The sequence below is a fragment of the Kogia breviceps genome, chromosome 1 (genome assembly GCF_026419965.1).
Source record: "Kogia breviceps isolate mKogBre1 chromosome 1, mKogBre1 haplotype 1, whole genome shotgun sequence".
NCBI classification, from domain to species: domain Eukaryota; kingdom Metazoa; phylum Chordata; class Mammalia; order Artiodactyla; family Physeteridae; genus Kogia; species Kogia breviceps.
The window spans coordinates 137,381,647-137,394,440 of NC_081310.1; the positions used below are offsets into that span (position 1 = coordinate 137,381,647).

Here is a 12,794-nt window from a genome sequence, read left to right on the forward strand (position 1 = left end):
AGAATTGTTTACATATGGATGGCATTTAGAGTCATAAGATGGGATGAAACTGCTTAAGAATGGAATGCAGTAAGAGAAGATGCCTGAGTAATAAGCTCTGGTCACTTTAGTTCAAAGGTGAGGAAGATAAAGAGGAACCAGGAAAAACCTAGAGAGGAGGGCCAGTGATTAGACAGAGAACCCAGAGAAAGCAATGTCCTGGAAATGAACAAAATGTTTCAAGAATAAGGCATAATCAACTGGGTCAAAGGTTTGGTTAGGTGAAGCAAAATGAAAATTCAGGATCGAGCATGATTATTTGGTAATGTGTTGGTTATTGGTGATCTTGGCACAAGTTGCTATTGTGGAGTGGTAGGAATGCAGGCTTGTTTAGAGTAGGTTTAAGAAATAATTGGAGAAGAGCTAAAGCCAGAGATGATAGATAGCTCTTATTAAAGAGTTTTGCTCTAAAGGATGGAAATTGGGTGACAGCCAGGAGGGAGGATGTAGGGACCCAAGGGGGCTTATTATTTTTTAAGATGGGAGATGTTATAATATGGTTATAAGCTGATAGATAGGGTTGATACCCTAGGGGGGAAAAACACATTGATCAGGCGTGACATAGAGAGAGAAATTGCTAGGGCAAAGTGCTTGAGTAGACTAGAGGAGATGGGATCTAGGGCTCAAATGGAGGTGTTAGCCTTAGATGAGAGGAAGCATTCTTCTGTAGTAACAGGAAGAAAGATGGCATATAGGGCAGAGAGAGGTGCAAGTTGGTGGCTGTGTTGGGATCAACTGGAAGTTCTCTGCTGATTATTTCTATTTTCCAGTCAAAGAGTGATTGGAGCCTTAACCTCAGCTGATTATGAAGCTAAGAAAAAATTGAAAACCAGTGTCTTATGAGAACTGTGCATTTTAGATGAGGGTAATAGAACTTACTCTTAAACATCACAACCATTGTGTTATTATTATTTGAAAACTTCAAAGAAAGAAGCTAGAGAGAACCAAGTGAAATCATATAAAGAATTGTACAGAAGCTAGTTAAGTGTTGAAAGGAGAGTAGATGCCATCCATCAGATTTTGGCACTGATTATTAAACCTCGATATAAAGTGTTTAAGACCAAACATTTTATAGCTTGGATTTATACAGCAATTCCCAAAGAGTGCAATGTGTTCACACATGGATGATTGTTTACAAACTCATTAGCTTTCCTGGGAGTTAAACAAATGACTTGCCCACATATATGGAGAACACATATTTGACTTGGAACAGAAAAGCAACCTCAGTTAGGTCCTAAATATACCTAGGCATTCCTGCTACATTGCCCTAGACCATTCACTGTCCCACTTGCTAGATGACTCTTTCACACCTCTTCTCTCTCTTAAGGAGGAAGGATTTAGAAATTTTTGGAGTTACCTCTTTAAGGTCCTTAGAAAACAAGAAAAGTTTAGCAGTGTTCACTACCAAAGTATGGAGGTTCCACACTTGTATCCATCCCTCAATCATGGGAACTATTTGAAGAGTCATGGTAGTTACTTTCAGTTGCTAAAGTGAAACACAGGAAAAAGAATTGCCTAACCAAGAGAATGCAGACTGCTTTGAGCTTTAGTAATGAGAACAACACCTCAAATTATACTCAGAAGTCAAATAGGTAGTCAGTGATGAGGAGAGCACAGATGTTACCCACTTTGTTTGCCTAATTCCCTTAAGCAGATGGGCAATAAAAAGTCTGTGCATGCAGTAGGGAGGCATCAAAGCCTCTACACAGTCACAACATAAACTAAAAGTAACAGCTTATCAGAGGCTCCAAGTCAATTATTTGGTGTTGCCATTGATAAGGGAAGAATAGCTTGAACAGAAGGAATGCTAGTAATCATAGTCTCTGAAGATTCATGACACCTTTATTCCAAGGAAAGCAGTGTGCTACGTATATCATCATTATAGTCAAGAAATAATTTATCATGCTTAATATGGCTGAGGTAAGTATGTTCTTATTATCCCATTTTTCACAGCCTGATAGTTACTTTGAGTGCATATCCTTTTAGCTTTATTTTATGGGGAGATAGTGAAAGGATAAGTGATATAACTAAGTTCTCATATTTACTTGTTGGGAGAATGAATTAAGATCAATTCCTATGCTATTGCTAGTCTACGGATGGCTGAAATTCAGTGATATCTTCAGTTTAAGAAATTGCCATTGGACTTGATTCACGTAGAGGCAATTTTCAGATTTTACATATTGTTTCTATTCTTCCTGGAACTGGAAAGTCTTGACTGCATTCTGACCCCACTCTAACTGACCCAGCTCCCCAATAGTTGTGTGACTTGGAGAGAAGGGGATGTGTGAAGTTCTAGAGGAGGAGTGGGGAGACTGGTAACTGCCAGGCACCTCTTTCAGGTCAGGGTTGTCTCTAGGCCTTGGTGAAAACTTCTCCATATTCTGTTAGTCTTTGTGAGGAGACTGTGAGTACTTGCCCTGGGTAAGCCCAGCAGTGTAACATTTGTCTGTGTAACTAGTCATCTGAGAAGGCTATACCTGTAATCTAATAATATGGGTGTACTTTAGTGGGAGGTGATGGAGTCTAACAGTCCTGAGCTGAAAGCCAGCTTTATCACTAATCTGCTGGGTGAACTTGGGCAAGTCATGGAATCCTTGAAGCCTCAGTTTCCTCATTTGTCAAGTGATGACGATAGTTCTTAAGGTATTGGTCTGTAGGGGAATATATCATATAAGATCATGTATATAAAGTACCCAGTAAAGAGATCGGCACAGAAGGAGTGCTTGATGCTCTCATTGTTATTGTAGTCATCATTTTTATTAATGTATGTATCATAGTTATTGGAATTCCTATTTTGATATTAACTTGAGAGACAGGATAAAAGCTATAGAAGAATTTATTAATGTTACTTTTGTTATAACTGATTTTTAAAAATATTTTTTAATGTCTTAAAACATTCAGATGATTTGCTGGCTCACCAGATTTGACATAGAATGACTTTATGACCTCTATAGATTACTGCCATTTTCAAAAAACAAAAGCTTATTGCCAGGAAAAATCACCAAAAGATTATGGTACAGGTTTCAAAAGGCCGTTATAAAAGCAATAAAGACAGTTCTGTTAAAATAAGCATTCAGGCTCCTGAAGTGTTTATTTAAAGGGCACAAAAATATTTAACTGTGTTTCTTAAAAAATCAATCATAATTATTTAGAGTCAATTTTGTATATAAGTCTTTGTGTTGTTGTGTTGTTGGACTAATAAATTATCAAAGACTGAATGACATCTTTCTTCTGATAATTTTTATCTCAGCTTCCTTTTATTGATAAACGTGAATGTTCTTTTATCACATAATTCTAATATGAGGACTTAAATTCCCTATCTATCTATCTATCTATCTATCCATCTCTGCTATGAGGCCAAATATATACTTTAAGATGCAAAGTTTAGTTTGAGACTATAATTCATTGTTGTTAAGTTGCTTTCTTTTCTTGTGTATTACTGTGGGTAAAACTATTAAGAATTGTTGTGTTTATTTATAAGATTTTGGTATTAATAAGGAGAAAGTAGTTTATTTTAATTAATTCTGTGTACTATGATAAATGTTTCTTGTAACATTTCTTACTGGAATAAGAGAAGTGATTTAAAGATCTTTGCAGTTCCATTGTGCTATATATAAAGGTTAATCAACACTTTATGTTAATGTTTTTCCTAGGTGCATCATTGCAATGGGCCTTGACAAAAAAACAACTTCACCAAAACCTAGGAAAGAAAAGAGTATTGAGAGAAGAGAGGGATTTATGAAGGGTGAGGGGAAACTGAGGAAAGATAGAGAGTACCTGATACCAAGAAAGAGAGAGATGGAGGGGAGCAAAACCTCAGCTTCAGCCATTTTTTCAGCTCAAGAACTACATACAGGGATCGGTGAAGTGAGAACTGCTGTCGAAGAAATGGAACATAAAGAAAAGCCAGAACAAGAAGTCTGGGAAGATGACCAAGAAAACATATTTAAATATGGTAATGAGTAACACTGGGTTCTTTTGCTGTTGCGTGGTCGTTTTGTTTAAGATTTTACAATGTGATTATAAAAATTTGCAAAAATTTCCATTAAATGTTGTTACTCAGTTTCGATCTTCAGGCAACTGTGTTGCAGGTGAGGAATCCCTGACCACCTTCTCAACTGTTTTGCAAGGAGTTCTGTGTGGCCTGTCTTAGAGGAGGGCAGCCTAACTCCAGGGGGCTGGAGGTGCTTTGAGGGGGAGGCGGGAAAGGAGAGTTTGCATCTGCATGAGCCAGAGGCTCTGTTCACTTACGCAGGGAGAGACCATTTCACCAAACAGAATTTTGCCTGTTTTTTTCAGTATTTGATGTACTTGCTTTGGTGAAACTGATGCTTTGGCATCAGGTAGGAACAACCTATATGATTATATAGTGATAGAGTATTCCATAACTGAAAACATTTGATGTAGGCCTGGGGTCCTGGAGCTTGTCTGCATTTCTTGTTTTCTTGTTCTTCCCTTCCCTCCCCTCCTGTCCCTTCCCCTCCCTTCCCCTCACTCTCCTCTCCTTCCTCTTCATCTTCTTCTTCCTCATCCTTCTCCCCTGCCTCTTTCTCCTCGTTTCTTTCCCCCCTTTAACTGCATACACACACTCATATCTATATCTATATCTATATCTATATCTATATCTATATATATATATATATCTCCTTGCCTTATATATATATACATACCCTCACCTTTTGATGTATTAGATATTATTACTCTCTCCATTTTAAGAAAATGAGGCTCAGAAATACAGAGAAAAAGTAGCAGAACTAGGATTTATACTGTAGGAAAGGAAAAACTTTTCCCTCTACACATCTTAGCTTCATTAACTGTATCCTTGTAAGTGAAACTGACAAAAGAGATTAAAAAGGGAAAACAAGCAAAAGTTTATTAGCAGGTGCATCGTGCATATGTATGGGAGCACTCAGCTGAGTAACTCAAAGGGGTGGTTAGAACTTGGCCTTACATAGCATCTTAATAAAAGAAAAATACATTTTTTCAAGAAGTGACAAGGAAAAGGAAAAGGACATTGAGCTTCCAGGGGCAACAAATTGTGGGAAGGCAAATATTATGTGGAAACTGATGGTAGATAAGGGCTAGTTCTAGTGAAGTTTGTTATGTTGATTCCTGTGGTGCCATCTCTGGGCTGCTAAGGATCAGAGTTGTCTCTTATGATTAACTGTTGTCCTTCCTGGGAGAGAGGGGAGGAGAGACACCTTCAAAAATTTATGTCCTGCTTTTAGGGAAATGGGGGGAGGGCAGAGAGCTTCTCTTCTATTTACTACTTCTCAATTGCCTTCCTTCAGCTCAAAATAAACCTTATGCCCAAGTGGCATAGTTTGGGGTGGCATAACTCTGCTACCCTTTAATACTCAGGCTTGTCTAATTCCAAAGCCCAAACTTTCAAACACTGTACATATAACCTCTTCTTCTGTACAAGCTATCCTTGATGTTACCTGGTTGTGGGTGATATGTCCAAAGAATCAGAAAAGGGGAGCTGACTGAGTGTCCCTCTTGCACCCAGGAGACAAAGCCTGGATTAGAGGAACACTAGCCATTGGCTGGGATAAGTGCGGAAGGGCTGGTATCAGGAAAGGGGCATCTCCTAGGTCTATTCTTCCCCACCTTCTCTAGTTGCTGCCCAACAGTTTCAGAAATCCAAGAGAATAATTACACAGTTGTTGCAGCATTAGACTTTATATCTGTTTATTACTGAAATAATGTGACTATCTAAAAAAGATTTCACTCCTAACACTTTGACCCAGCTTACCTCTCTCCATCATCCTTTCTAGTCTTTATTCTTATCTTAAACTGAAAATTCTAAAATATCTGTAGATAACAATAGAAACAGCAGAAAAATTAACAAATGGGATGTGTCTTCCTGTTTTAACTTTCACAACATACAGGTATGTTTATTTAGGCCATGTTCAACTTCTGTATTTTTTTTTTTTCTTAAACCAACATGGCCTCGTGCTATGAGTAGCATACTTTATGACTATAAAACAGCTTTTCCCAAGATCTTACTTCTGTGTTGGCTCCTTAATGGACTTTAAATGCCCATTTCCATTAAAAAAAAGAAGAAACAGCGGAGCAAGCCTTCAGCTCTCTGTAGAACAGCTGCTGATGGTCAGGGCAGCAAGAAGCCTGTGTGGAGGTCAGCCAGGGAGAGCTGCAGAGGGATTGATGTTGACCTCGCCATTGACTTGCTTCCTCATTAGTGGGGATGGTAAACAACAAGCTAATTACATTCTCTGGAAGAAGAAAGATGAGATGGGGAAACAGAAGAAATTATGAAAAGGGATCCAGAAAGCATGCCACTAGTTCATTCATATTGAAAACATGAGTAGATGAGACAAAGGAGGTGTGCTTTGAGCTGTGATGCTAATGCAGTGTGCCTGGTTAATAGAAGGCTAATATTTAAATGTGATGATAGAACAAAGCCAGGGCAGCCTTGAATTTCCTGTTTTGAGAGAAAACACTGAAGCTCCTGCCAAATAGGATTCAGGGATTGTTCCTGTGGTTCACTACATGGTCCTTCAATTTTATGGTCTGCTTCAATAATATAACTGCAATTGTGTCCTAATTGTGGACACTTGTATGACTCTGATTTTAATCAGGTGCCTCCATTAAAGTGTATTGCTGTCAATAAAGCACATATTGTGTGCGATTTCTCCTATTCTATGACCAACTCTCTCCACCCCCAATCAATCATGATTACTACTAATCTCTAACATTTATTAGGAGCCTACTATCCTTGGTAATATACTAAGCATATTTTAGGGATTATTGCTTGTAATAGTCCCCATAGCTTTGTGAGGCAGGTACCACCCATATCATGGGTGAAGAAACTGAAGCTTAAAGATGAGCAAATTGACAGGTCACACAGCTGTGTTTTAACTGGTGCTTGGACACATGACAGCCTGACTCCAGAACCCTCATATTTCACCACGCTGTAATACTGCTGATGGACTTGGCAGCAATTTACTCATGTACTGTCTGGCCCCTGCTTATCTTGTGACCAGCAGCAAATATCTCTTGTTTCTAATGTGTTTCTCTGTGTGTGTGTATTCTATGGCTAACTTCAAACACTCCTAGGAAGTCTTCCACAATCTCCAAATGACTTTCCACCCTTGTTTGACTCTATTCCACTTATTTGACACTATTTCACAAAATTAATCATGAGTCCTATATAAAAATCTACAGTAGTTGAGCCCAATAGTGTTAAAACTAACATTACTGAGGGTCATGTATAAAAACTATTCTAACATGAGTACAGTATTTCTTGTGTACCTACGTCTTATTTCCTCAACAAAAATTGGAGATTCCTTGATGGGCAGGGGTTGTGTTACTGTAATATCTTTTATCTTGCAATTTTAGCCTTTTCCAAATAGAAGGCTCTCAATAAAGTCTTATTGATTGACAACTGACTAAACCAAGTGAGAAGCTATCCCATTACTTGGCCTGAAATATTTGAATCAAAATATTTGTTTTTATTAGTATGACCTGTTTCCATTATGCAATATAAACTAATTTTTTCAACTTCTTGCTTATTTTATAATTTTGTTCTACTGATGCACATTTCTCTTTCTCCAGTTTAAATCTCTTTCATGAAAACTTTCTTGTGATGAGTTCTCTTTGTTTGCCTTTTTTCGTTACAGTTTCTGATCTCACTTTTCTGCTCACATCGCCCTCATACCTTCTCTGCATTAACAGAGCTTTCTTCATATGCACAGGGCATGCATTTCTAAATTAAGTTTCCTTCATTGTGGCAGAGTGGACAGCTCTCAAGTAATTACCCAAAAGGCCCCCACTGCTGGAGAAGAAACCAGACTATCTAATAACTAAAACACACAAAATAGGGAAAACTATTTTTCCTGTAATTTTTATTTTAAGAGATAATTGTTTATTTGCTTAATTGGTTCTGCATGAAATCCTTTTGCTCTCTATCCTTGGCATGTTGTCACTTCAAGATTTTTAGTTTTTGGTGGAAGAAAAAGGGGAACAATTAAATATGAAAGGTGAAAAATTATAACCACAAGGGACAGATGGAGTTTATCTGATGTGACAGTTTCCTTTTCCTGCTACAGATGTGTTACACTTCTGAAGAAATGAAGCAAATTCATGACTGTGACAGGGATATTCTGTCTTATAAGAATTTTTATTCTTGGAATGTAATTATTTTATTGATTGTAGGGATGAATAATGCATATGATTTCAGTTCTGGCCCAGGTACAGAATCCTTCATAATGCCTTTTCTTGATGTCCATTTGGTTCTCTCAAAGAATGTGCTATTCACAGTGTTACTTCTCAGGGCCTTTGGATTTGCTAATTGAATTTTTTCCAATTTACTATTCATTAACTTGATATCCAAATATTTGGAACATTCTTCCTATAAAATATGGCCTCACTGGGTCTCCAAATTAACTTTCATTATTATAATCCTGTTCTCTTCATTTTTAATTTATTTCTAATTTATTGTTTTCTATCAAGTTCTTCTCTTGTCCATTTTGGTTATTGTAGATGATGTCCATTTGTAAATGAGCTTTTATTAGGTTTCAGCCTTGTCATTTGGAGCTTCATTTCTTTACTGCTCTTGTATATGTAACTGATTGCAATCTTTGATCATTTGCTATTAGTTTTCCATGTTCACTAACTGTGTGAAAAAGAAGTGAAGAAAGGCCCAGAGAGGAGAGGATAATGGAGTCAAAGTTCTCATTAAAGTGAAATGGGTTAAGTATTAGGGATTCTATTTTCATTCTCATAGTGGAGCTTTTCTTTTCTCAGAATATGAAGAAGATTTCGAAGCAGATGAGGAGAAACAAGATGAGAAAGCTAATGAAGGACAGGCTGATGAGCAAATGAATGGAATGCCAAAGTCACCCTCAGATGATGAAAAAGATCTTTTAGACCCTGAAAAGGAGAGTGAAACCTCGTTGTGGAAAGCATCAGATGCTGATGACAATGTGAAAGATGAGGCTGATGGATGCTCTGAGAGTGAATTGGAAGAGGATAAACATGGCAAGTTGATTAGCTTATCATTTGACATAGGCTGTTTAGCAAATGTACTCACTACTTTTGTTTTCCTTATATTTAATGAGAGAATCCTCTTTAAGAGACTGTTCAGAACCTGGTTCCCTAACCGGAGGATGCTGATCAACCCCTCTTCCATAGATATCCGAATTATGGAGTCACTCTTCAATCCTTTCTCTTTCTTTAGTTTGCTGGGATTTTTCAGCAGGGTGTCAGGTGAAGCTTATAGTGACACATCTTCTGTTTACGAAGAAAGTTACTACCTTTTATTCATCTCAAACTATCTCCTCTTATATACACACACATATACACCATTTTTGCGGCTTTGGAAAAATGAAAAGTAGCTCCCATTCAATTAAAGGAAAAGTTGAAGATTCCTCCCTTATGTTCATTTTTTTTTTTCTTAACTTACCTTGGATGCAGATGCTGACATATTAGTTTATGGAAGGATTATTGCTCTTGGCAAAGCTTCCTTCCCCCTTATAGTCTTCAAGCCTAAAACGAATCTGCATGTTCACAGGGAAAATACAGAGCTTTTCAGGTAGATAAAGAAACCCTCATTATCTGAGGCATATCTTAAATTTTTAAGACCTTTTTAAACACCTTAAATTACCAAAATAATGTCCAAAGAAGGAAACATTTCTGGCTTTGTCCCATGAAAGGGTTTGGCCAAGGCTATGTGGGTCTTAGTAAATAAAATATCTTCCCTGGTACATTCTGGGCATTTATCAGTGATAATAATAACCCTGTCTTATATTTAAGTATGTGTATGTCTTTGTAATTTGCTTTAGACTAGAGAATGAGGTAACATTATGATGACTTTTTGAATTGCTGTCAATTTTCCCCATTCTTTTCACCTCTCAAATTTTTTTCTGTATAAAATCTCAAAATTTTGAATTCAAGGAATACATAGGGATTATACAAAATACGAGTAAATTAAGTAATAAAGTAATCACAAGAACAAATATTTAGTTTGTAGTTCTATTCTGTTCAAGAACGAATTCAAGCAAACCTATTCTAAAATTTCATGCAGACATATACAAGGCAATAAAATAAAGAACAGAGATTATTTAGAGTAAGAAAGAAGATAATTTTACTAGGAACTGCACATGAGACCATGACTATGCTTGAACTAAAAATTTAATCCTGAACTTCCTGACAGAGTAAACAGTGAAGCACAATGTGAAAAATTAGAGTGATTTTAACTTTCAATATATTTGAAAACAAGTTTTGCTGCCATTTTATTATAGTTGAAAGAACTACTCTTTATTAATGATCTAGCACTGAAAATTTTTTGTAAAGTCTTAAATTAGGCCTTTTCTTTAATTTCTCAATAGTTACATTTTATGTTTCTAGGCATGACAAAACATAGCTTTTCCCCCTAATTTTGAATGTGAATATTGGATTTAAGTTTATATTCCTATATGGCATAGAAAAAGTTAAAGAATTCTATGGAAAAGTGATGTCACCTGAATCAAATTTTAAAGAAACTATACAAGTGACTTGGACCTGGAAAAAGATTGAAAGTGTGTTTGCATATAAATATAACCGGTTCAGAGCAAAGAAGGACTCAGTTTTTAATTTCTTCAATAATGGTGGTGAATTATCAAGTATTGATTTCACAAAGGGTCAGTACGTTATTTCAATATATGATAATCTGGGGATTATTTTTGTACTGCATAATCAACTTGCTTTCTTGGGATCAAATGGATTTTTTTCCAAGATAGAGTAATTTTTTCTGTTTAAGCAGACAAGGATGTAGGCAGTACTTGGATCTTACTTCGAGGGAAGGCTTTAATCATTTAGACCTGTAATTATTGAATAACTGATAGTGATGGGTCAACATTAACACCGAATACTACTTGCATTTAAGTAACTGGAATCTTATGTTTAAAAAGGTATCCTATAGGTACTGTTCATTAAGACTATTTTGTGCTAAGTGCTGTGCTAAATATTTTACATGAATTATCTGATTTACTTCAAACAACCTTTAAAAAAAGCAGGTACTTTTAATCTCCATTTCACAAGTAAAGAAATGTGGAAATGATGAGATTGAGTAACTCACACAGCCAGAAACTGGTGGAGCCAAGATTTAAAATTCAGAGCCTGGATTTTGGAGAAAAACAATATAACATTTCTCCAAATCAGCCAATATCCACTTATCTAAAATTAAAGCAAGTCCCCCCAATAAAAGGATTTTGTTTCCTTAAGAATGTACATTTTAGAGGCATTTACCTTGAGCTCTTCATCTTATCCTAGTTTTTAGCCTCTGTTTTTTGTTTGTTTTACTTTTAAACGGAGGGAATTAAAATGGACATTTTCTAATTTTACCCAAATTTACCTCTCTCCTTCCTGGATGGACTCCCCCAATCCACTCCCAGGCCTTTTGCTCATTTCCAGTTCATTCCCTTCCTCTTCCATTAGACTTTCCTACTTCGGCAGCCTTCGCTGAGCTCTTTATGTTATGAAACTCTATCGTTCAGTAGTTCATTTTTCACTCATTGTTTCATGTGTGTTAAATTTTGCCCCTCAAACTAATTACATGATTTAATAACACACAAATTAATTATACTACAAAAGCTAGGACTGTATGTTGTCTTTGTTATTCCTCACAGAGGTAATTTCCTAAAGATATTTTGTGAATATTAAGCAGTTACTTGATTAACACCAAGAATACTAAAATACTTTTATTAGTGCCATGATATCTAGTTACATTTATACTATATGATTATTACTGGAATTTTATTAAAAACATTGTATAGAGTTAGCTGCATTATGTAGATACAGAACATATAATATTTTAAATAGATATGTAATGAAAGCTATCAGAGCATATAAAATCTAATCCACAATGTTGGGAAATTTAAGAGCCAAAAATTAAGCTGGCTAACTATTTTATTGTGTTTTTTCAATAACAATGTTATTAAATAATCCTTTTTAAGAACTCCTTTACATCCTTGGTATTTACATTAAAACTTTGCCATTACTCTGAAGTAAAATTTCATTGCTTACTACTGTTTCTTTCCTCCACCACCAGGCTCCTTTATTTTGATAACCTGACCCTGTGTTATTCAAAAACATGCTTTTTAGCATGAGGAGTATCAGAATTAGATATTTCATCCAGCAAACAAGAAATGTGCATTAAAAATGATTATGACATGATAGATTCCTTGGAACAATCTATTGAAAAGCCAGACAGCACTTCATCTTCAAAAGTGTAAGAGGCATATTGTGACCACTGAATCCTAGACACTGGTACATCCTTTTTATTGACATGATTAAGAATCTCGCTGTTAGTGTTTGGATGTGTTTCATTTGAACCTGCCTGCACCTGTTCCCAGAGGGCAAACAATTGCCCAGGCTGTCACTCTTGTGACAAGTCGGCCCCATTTAAACTGCCAGTGAGCAATTGCATCGGCCCGCCTTGATGAATGCACTGTGCTAAGCAGCCTGCAAGTGATGGAGTGCCAGGGACTGCGTGCCCACTAAGAGAGGACCCTGCTTTAGGAATGATGTGTGAGACTTCCCATCGTTTAAAAAGAAAGACAGCTTCCTTTTTTCTGTGTTTATGTTGGCAACCCCAGGAGCTAATTCACCAGTTGAAAATATATTGTCATAGATGAATGTTATAAAGTTGAGGGGAAAAGTGTCATGTTGCTGAGAATAGACTTTTAGGGACAGTTTGGATGATAGTACCTATGAGTAAGAGGTAAAGACTAAGTAGCTCCTTATGAGAAAGA

General features: G+C 36.5%; 1 protein-coding gene across 1 annotated transcript in view; it reads left to right on the forward strand.

Annotated features, from left to right (window-relative positions):
• ERICH3 (glutamate rich 3) overlaps positions 1-12,794 on the forward strand; it is a 118,776-nt gene that overhangs the window by 74,774 nt on the left and 31,208 nt on the right. The window contains exons 10-11 of the mRNA XM_067005775.1: positions 3,693-3,994; positions 8,809-9,042. Of these exons, the coding sequence (XP_066861876.1) occupies positions 3,693-3,994; positions 8,809-9,042 (536 nt within the window). The remainder of the gene's footprint in view (positions 1-3,692; positions 3,995-8,808; positions 9,043-12,794) is intronic.